Below are 8,792 nucleotides of genomic sequence, written 5' to 3'. Positions count from 1 at the left end.
GTGTGCCACAACTATTGAGCCTGCACTCTAGAGCCCATGAGCCACAACTACTGAGCCTGCAAGCCACAACTACTAAAGCCCACGTGCCTAGAGCCGGGGCTCCACAACAAGAGAAGCCACCGCAATGAGAAGACCGCAGACCGCAACAAAGAGCAGCCCCACTTGCTGCAACTAGAGAGAGCCCGCGCGCAGCAATGAAGACCAACGCAGCCAAAAATAAATAAATAAATAAATAAAAATTTAAAAACAAATGAGCTTTGTAAGACATGGCAGGGTATTTTTCATAAGAGCGATGGTTTTCTAGAGACCCATTTAAAAAAATTTTATTGAAGTATAGTTGATTTACAATGTTGTGTTAATTTCTGCTGTACAGTATAATGACTCAGTTTTGCATATATTCTTTTTCCTATTTTTTTCGTTATGGTTTATCACAGGATATTGAATAAGTTCCCTGTGCTATACAGTAGGATTTTGCTATTTATCCATCCTATATATAATAGTTTGCTTTGCTAATCCTAAACTCTCAGTACTTCCCTCCCCCATCCCCTCTCCCTTCTCCTCCTTGGCAACCGCAAGTCTTTTTTTTTTTTTTGCGGGATCATAGTTCCCTGACCAGGGATTGAACCCAGGCCATGGCAGTGAAAGCACCGAGCCCTAACTAATGGACCACCAGGGAGCTCCCACAAGTCTGTTCTCTATCTCTGTGAGTCTGTTTCTGTTTCATAGATGTATTCACTTGTGTTATATTTTTAGATTCCACATATAAGTGATATCGTATGGTATTTGTCTTTCTCTTTCTGACTTACTTCACTTAGTATGATAATCTCTAGGTCCATCCATGTTGCTACAAATAGCATCATTTCATTTTTTTAAATGGCTGAGTAATATTCCATTGTATATACATATACCACATCTTCTTTATCCATTCATCTGTTGATGGACATTTAGGTTGTTTCTATGTCTTGGCTATTGTAAATAGTGCTGCTATGAACATACGGGTGCATGTATCTTTTCAAATCATAGTCTTGTCTGAGTATATGCCCAGAAGTGGAATTGCTAGATCATATGGCAACTCTATTTTTAGTTTATTGAGGAGCCTCCATACTGTTTTCCATAGTCACTGCACCAATTTACATTCCCACCAGCAAAGTAGGAGGTTGCCTTTTCTCCACACCCTCTCCAGCATTTATTGTATATAGTTTTTTTTGATGATGGTCATTCTGACCAGTGTGAGGTGATACCTCACTGTAGTTTTGATTTGCATTTCTCTAATAATTAGTGTTGTTGAACATTTTTTCATGTGCTTTTTGGCCGTCTCTATGTCTTCATTGGAGAAATGTCTATTTAGATCTTCTGCCCATTTTTCGATTGGGTTATTTGTTTTTTGGATTTTGAGCTGCATGAGCTCTTTGTATATACTCAAATTGGATTAAAGACCTAAATGTAAGGTCAGATACTATAAAACTCTTAGAGGAAAACATAGGCAGAACACTCTTTGACATAAATCACGGCAAGATCTTTTTTGATCCACCTCCTAGAGTAATGAAAATAAAAACAAACCAACAAAAAACCAAATGGGATCTAATTAAACTTAAAAGCTTTTGTACAGCAAAGAAAACCACAAACAAAACAAAAAGACAACACTCAGAATGGGAGAAAATATTTGCAAACAAAGCAACCGTCAAGGTATTACTCTCCAAAATATGGAGACCCATTTTTAAACAAAGAAGTGACATGATGAGATTTTCTTTTTTTGAAAAGATAATACTGACTATAGTATGGAGAAAGTATTGGATGGGGCAAGATCCATGTTAAAACAGTTAGGAGGATAACTGTTCTCCAGTCAATCAACAGTATCCTGAACTAGAATAGTGACTGTGTAGGTGGGTAGGAGCATTTACTGGGCCCCTGCTATATGCCAAGCGCTAAGCTAAGTACTGAGATGCAGCTTCTGCTTTGAAAGACTAGTAGTCCTATGAAGAAAACAGATTCACAAACAAGTAGTTAAACCATCAATCATACAAAGTTTACTCCTTTACACTTTAATAAATCCTGGAAGTCTCTGTTGTTTCTCATTCTCTTACCTTTATGCCTTCTTACTTTGACCATCTTTTATGAGGTCCAACTCTTGTCCTTCCCATTGCTATTTTAGTTTTTTATCCATTCCTCATATTGGTGGTATATGGAAAACCCATTGCCAATAGACAGGATCCAAGGTTCTATCTACCTGTAGCTAACAGTGAGTGAATCCTTCTCATGCTGACTCTTTTCTTGTAGCACATCAAGATGGCAGAATGAACTGTAGCAAGAATGCTGACTTTGTCCTCTCAGGGCTGTCCAGTGACCCAGACAAACAACAGCTCCTCTTTGGTCTCTTCCTTGCCCTCTACTTGCTGAATCTCTTAGGCTACTTGCTACTTCTGCTGACTATTGGTGCGGACATCCACCTCCACACCCCCATGTACTTCTTCCTTAGCCAGCTCTCCCTGGTGGACCTCTGCTTCACTACCAAAACAGCCCCCAAAATGCTGGAGGCTTTGCGGACCAGCAGTGGATTGATCTCTTTTTCTGAGTGGGTGGCCCAATTATATTTCTTTGCACTTTTTGCTGATATGGACAACCTGCTTTTGACTGCCATTGCTATTGACCGCTATGCTGCCATCTGCCATCCTCTACACTATCCACTTCTAATGACTCCTTGCAGATGTGGACTGCTGGTGTGTGTCATGGGGAGTGGCCCACTCAGACTCTTTGATCCAAACCTTGTTGCTAACCCGACTGTCATTCTATACTAATTTAGAGATTCCCCACATTCTTTGTGATTTCAGCCCACTCTTATGGCTTTCCTGCTCTGATACCCACCTCAATGAGGAACTATTGATGGTTCTGACAGGACTTTTAGGAATCAGCCCTCTCCTCTGCATCATAAGTTCTTGTGTCCATATTTTCCTTGCTGTAGCTAGGGTCCCATCAGCACAGGGTAAAAAGAAAGCCCTGGCCACATGCAGCTCCCACTTCTCCATGGTCATTCTCTTCTACAGCACAGTCTTTGCCACCTACCGGAAGTCCCCATGAACTTCTCACGTCTCTGGGAAGCTGGTTGCTGCTGTCATGTATACCCTGGTAACTCTGACTCTCAACTCCTTTATTTATAGTCTGAGAAATAAGGATGTGAAGAGTTCACTGAAAAGGGTTCTGGGTATGGAGAGTTCTTGGGATTAAGGATAACCCCCATAAACAAGCATTTGGGAAAAATCTCTCTCCACTTCACCACCGCATTTAGAAAGTGCATCAATTAACATCAAGATTTTCACAGAGCATTACATAATCTCCTGGAAAGAAAACTCCTGAAATAGAAACCAGGAGAACTAGGTTCAAGGTCTCTCCTTGGCCTCCATGTATAGGGGCCAGTTTTGAATTTCACCTGGGGAATTCCCAAGGTTGTGAATCAACACATGGGCAATCCCACTGACCTAAGAAAGCAGAAATCAGAATTTGGGAAACCTGGGGCACCTGAAGCAACTGAAAGTTGTAGGATAGGCATAAGAGAAGAGAGATCTCTGCAGAGGATACCCAAAAATTACATTTGGGGGCAGATGTTGTAGCTGTGACTGATTTCCAGGTTGTACATGTGAATGGAAAGACCCTTTGAGAAAGAAGCTTCTACAGAATTGAAATAAAATAAACACTAGAAGAGGAGCAGGGCTTGGGGAAGAGCAGTACCAGGAAAGTGTGCTGTTCTGACCCTGCTAAACGGGGAACGCCTGTTAACACCTCATTAATATCCTTGTTATCAATCTACCACTCTTAAAGTCTAAGCATTAAGAGTAAAAACCACATCTTTGAGTAAGGTCTACTCTAGACCTGGCCAAACACAGGCTAAAGCCAAAGCCCTGACTGTGCCCACCAGGAAGAGAGAATTTGGAAGCTGAGTCATGTCACACAAGAGAGTGACACCTTGGGCTTTCCACAAATCCATACTATCAAAGCATAAAACCAAGCCTACTTGTGGGAAGCAGTCAGCCTTGAGAGCAGGCTGTGCACATGCCAGGCATGCCGCTGCTGCTCGAAGGGACTGTCCCTACTTGTTCCCCTCCTTGTTTCATTCCATGGGAGATAAATCACCAGGGCCCAGAGATCAGAAAGAATGTAAAATGAGACTAGCAAAGCTGTCTCCCCCCCTGCACGTGCAGGTTATTTTTGATGATTCTGGGTTTATGGGTTTTCTCCCAGGGAAGTTAACCTTGAGCCAAGATAGTCATTAGATAATGTAAACTACCGTCTGGCAACCTTCCCTTTTCTAGTCCATATAATCTGCAACTGTAGTACAATAAAATTTGCCTTGCAACCATCAGTTGTTTTGGTCCTTCTGACCCCATTCGTCGGTGCTATTTCAGTTCCTTACCCCTTCCCTTCTGACCCTGGGCGGTGAGATCCTCTTTCTCCGGCTGGTCCGCGGCACCTACTCAAGTTCAAGATGATCCTCCGTGACTTGAAATGTCTGCTAGAACAAAAACCAATCTTCTGAAGAAGAAGATGACGGAATCCAATGTTTCCACAGTGATCTGTATTCAGACAAGGAATTATTAGTCATACAAATACATGGGAAAATCTTATCAATATTCGAAAGAAAAGGAAGTCAATAAATACTGAACTTGATGTGGCCCAGATGTAGGAATCCACAAAGATTGTACAACAGCTACACATAAGTTCAAAACATGAAACAAAATATGTTCAAAGAATTAAATCACTTGAGCATTAATTATCAACTTTTATCAATGGAAGCTAAAAATATTAGGTGAAAGACTGATGGAGAACTGAATGATACATGGATCAGATGGATGCCACTTATGGTCAAACAAAGTGGTGGCAGTGATGGGTGGCATCTTTAAAAATGGGACAACCAAACATTTTGTGCCTCATGATATGATGCAGTAGAAATCACAGCAACTTTGTGTTATTCTGCTAAAAAGCTAACCAAGATCCAATTAAGCTTCTATCTTAATATCAGTTTTGTAGTGTAGGTGCCTGATAATTACCTTTTTTAATTGTGATGTAAGTGCCTGACATTAAGCTTTTGATTGCCGGGGCATCTATTTCAAACACATTCATCTCAAATAAACATATAGTCAACTACACAACTAGATAAAGAGCCAGGCCATCCCAACCATGAAGTTCCCCTTTTAGAAAACCCTGGGTGACCTCAATTAATTGACTGCTTGAGTGACTCTGCTTTTCCCTTCTTACTCTTTAATTCTTGTTCTTGCGTTTTATATTCACCAATAAATAGTGAACCCATGCAACCCTAGGCACCCCACCCTCGATCCCAATAAAGGCAGAGCCCCAGGTCCATGCTCTCTCTCTCTCTCTCTACATAAGATCTCTTTGTGTGGCCCCAGGTACGCTATGTAACCTCCAGGACCTATGGGTAATAAACCTTGTTTTTTCAAAGTTCCCTGATGGTTGTTGCTGAGGTGCATCCTGCAACCATAACAAGAACCACAGTGGTCATCCCAGCCCCAGCACTGGCTCTGGTCAGGGAAATAAATGTGTCGGTGGGGGCAGGTGAATGCCCCAGGCATTCCTAGCTGATGGCATCACTACACCATCAATAGGCTGAGACCGACACAAAACAAGTTTATATAAAATACAAGATATAGGAGTAGATGCCAAACAAAACCATAGGTCAACAGAAAGTCTAATTTAGATTATGGAACATTCTAGAGATAACCAGATTTCTCCGGTAGGTTGAAGGTAAGAAAAAAAGAGGGGAGAAGGACTGCTGTGAAATAAGGGACTAAGAAACATAACAAGATACATTGTGTGAATCTTGTTTACATCCTAATTTTAAGAATTTAAAGATAATTGGAGAAAGTTGAACATGGTCTGTGTATTAGATGACATTGAGGAAATGTGTATTAAGTATCATAATGTCAGTGTCGGCATGTTTTTTTCTTTAAATGCCTTTATCAATCAGAGAGCATAATGAATACAGTTGACCCTTGAACAACACTGAGGGTTAGGGGCAACAACCCACTGAGAAGTTGAAGATTCACCTATAACTTAGAGTTGGTCCTCCGTATATGTGGTTCCTCTGTATGAGGTTCCCTATCCTTGGATTCAATCAACCACAAATCCTGTGCTGCTGTGGTATTTACTACTGAAAAAAATCTGCATATAAGTGGAACTGTGCAGTTCAAACCCATGCTGTTCAAGGATCAATTGTACCTGCACGTAGAACAAGTACTTACACGACTTACACAACACAATACTTACACAACATCTGGAATTTGCTCTAAAATTTTTCAGAAAAGAAAAGGAGCTACAGGCAGTTGAAATAGGATTGGCAAATGCTGATATTGAAGCTAGATGATGTTTGTATGGGGTTCATTATAATGTTCTATCTACTTTTGTGTATATTTGAAATTTTCGACAATAAAATTATTAAACAATTACAATGCATTCAGCTTTAAATATTTTTAATATGCATGTCTTTAAACCTGGCAATTCAACACCTAAGAATTTATTGTAGGAAAATCTAGATGTGAACTATATTTGCATGGTGAAAGAATTGAATACAACTAAAAATTTGCACAATAGAAGATTAAACAAATCATGTTTAGCTGTACTAAAAAGCTCAGAAGAATAAATAAGTACGTATTTGTCAAAATAAAAAGAGGTTCAAGGCATAGTAGTCAATGGAAAACTAGATAACAAACTTCCATGGTTCAACTTGCTTTATACATATACATACAAGTGACCAAGATTTCTAGATTTGTTTTGTGTTGCTATTTTTGTACATCTATTTCCTATAGTAAATATTCATAGATTATTTAGTAAATGAATAATAAAATATTAAAGTAAAATGTTTAAGTTAGCACTTCAAAATTATTGCTCTACAATGCTCATTTTTAGCATGAGTATGATAACTATAAAACTTTTCACAGAGAGAAATGTCAGAACAGAACAAAGTTATTTCTACCCAACCAACCCCAGAAGACATCCCAAAGTCCAAATAAAATCTTTACCACAGTCCTCCTTCAATCAATTGTTTAGTTTGCTTAACATAGAGAAGCCTCTGTAGTGCCTGATGAACCTCCTTATTCCTCAGGGTATAAATCACAGGATTGAAGAGAAGGGGCCCTATAGAGCAGGGCAAAGACCTCGGAGAGGAGCTGGGAGTGGACAGCAGAGGGTGCAATGTACAAGACCATGAGGGTGCCATCGAATGTGGATACTACAGCTAGGTGGGAGGAGCAAGTGGAGAAAGCCTTTCGCCTGCTGGCCCCAGCAGGAACTCTCAGCACAGCCACCACGACCCAGGCATAAGATGTCAGAATCCATCCAAAGGGAACAGTGAGGCAGATCACAGAGAGAATGAATGTTGTCATCTGGGCTACACTGGGATCTGAGCAGGCCAGGCTCTTCAAAGGCATGAAGTCACAGTAAAAGTGGTCAATGTGGTTGGGGCCACAGAATCTCAACTGGGCCATCAGGACTACAACCAATCCATCTGCCATGAAGCCAGAGAGCCACGCTATGACCACCAGCTCCAAATACCTTCTGGGCCCCATCAGGAGTGGGTAGCAGATTGCCAGGTAGCGATCATATGCCATGACAGTCAGTAGGAAGCATTCAGCCGTGGCCAGAGAACCAAAGATAAAGAACTGGAGCAAGCAACCAGCCACAGAGATGGCCGCTTCCTGCAAGAAGCCCTTCAACATTTTTGGCACTGCTGTGGAAGTATAGAGGATCTCCAGGAAAGACAGATTAGCCAGGAAGAAATACATGGTGTGTGGAGCCTCTGAGAGCTAACCCTCACCACATGATTAGCATGTTCACTAACATGATGGAGGCATAGCGGACAGTGAACACAATAAAGAAAAGGAGATGCAGTTCAGCTATGACATAGAAACCAAGAAGGACAAATTCAGTAACCGTTTGGTTTTCTATGGAGACAATTTCCATGAGGATCATCCACATTTCTGCTCGGCAGTAATTAAGGGAGAAATTCTAGTGCATCTTTGTATCTTCTACACCAAGCCTGAGATAAGTAGAGCTAAAATGAAAAAGACAAAAGTGAGTCTACAAAACAAGAGTCGTTTATACAAGTCCTCATCTGTCTCCCTTTTTGGTTGCTTTTACTCCTTTTCCAACTCCTATCCTTCCCTGCATTCCTTAATTGTACGTTCTTCAAGACTCAAGAGAATTTATCCAGACTCACAATTTCCAGTCTTCAGAGCCCTTTAACCTATTAGTTCAACCTAACATTTTTATGATATAATAAATTCTACCTTCCCAATCTCTAACCAGGCACAGAGCCTTCCGCATGTGCAATAGTGTAACGCCCTGCAAATGCCTGCTTTACATGTCCTATCATCAGCTTGAAATCAGCATGATCAAAAAACAAACTATTGTATCTTCCCTGACCACAACCAGCTCCACTGTGAGTGGTTTGAAAATTCTGCCTGATACCCGAGCTTGTTATATTGTAGTCATCTTTATCTTAATACTGTCTCTCATTCCTCAAGCACTTTATCTGTTGTTGCTTGGGAAAGTCTTATCTATTCCCTCTTCGCTCTTCCACCATTAGTTTCACAACCTCTTTATGACTATCTTAGCACAATTATAGACTTATAGTCTCTAGATTACCCTCTCCCTTATTGCCGCCAGCCGCCAGCCGCGGCGGGTCCTCAAAGTGCAGCAACAATCGACGAGAGGGGGTAGGGAACGGAAAAGCACCAAGGTATGGGATCAGAAGGGCACAAACAACTGATGGTTGCAAGGCGAAT

General features: G+C 41.0%; 1 protein-coding gene and 1 pseudogene across 1 annotated transcript; one reads left to right on the top strand and one right to left on the bottom strand.

Annotated features, from left to right (window-relative positions):
* Positions 1-2,294: 2,294 nt before the first annotated feature.
* LOC102989291 (olfactory receptor 1361-like) lies at positions 2,295-3,222 on the top strand (annotated as a pseudogene).
* A 3,802-nt stretch (positions 3,223-7,024) lies between these two features.
* Positions 7,025-7,968, bottom strand: OR11A1 (olfactory receptor family 11 subfamily A member 1). Its single transcript, XM_024121757.1, is given in 4 exon segments — positions 7,025-7,136; positions 7,138-7,789; positions 7,792-7,827; positions 7,830-7,968. Coding segments are annotated over 4 exon segments (939 nt in total).
* Positions 7,969-8,792: the final 824 nt, after the last annotated feature.

This window comes from Physeter macrocephalus, chromosome 18, assembly GCF_002837175.3.
Source record: "Physeter macrocephalus isolate SW-GA chromosome 18, ASM283717v5, whole genome shotgun sequence".
Classification (NCBI taxonomy): Eukaryota; Metazoa; Chordata; class Mammalia; order Artiodactyla; family Physeteridae; genus Physeter; species Physeter macrocephalus.
Note: the sequence above shows the minus strand (reverse complement) of the source record. Positions and strands in the feature narration are given on the sequence as shown.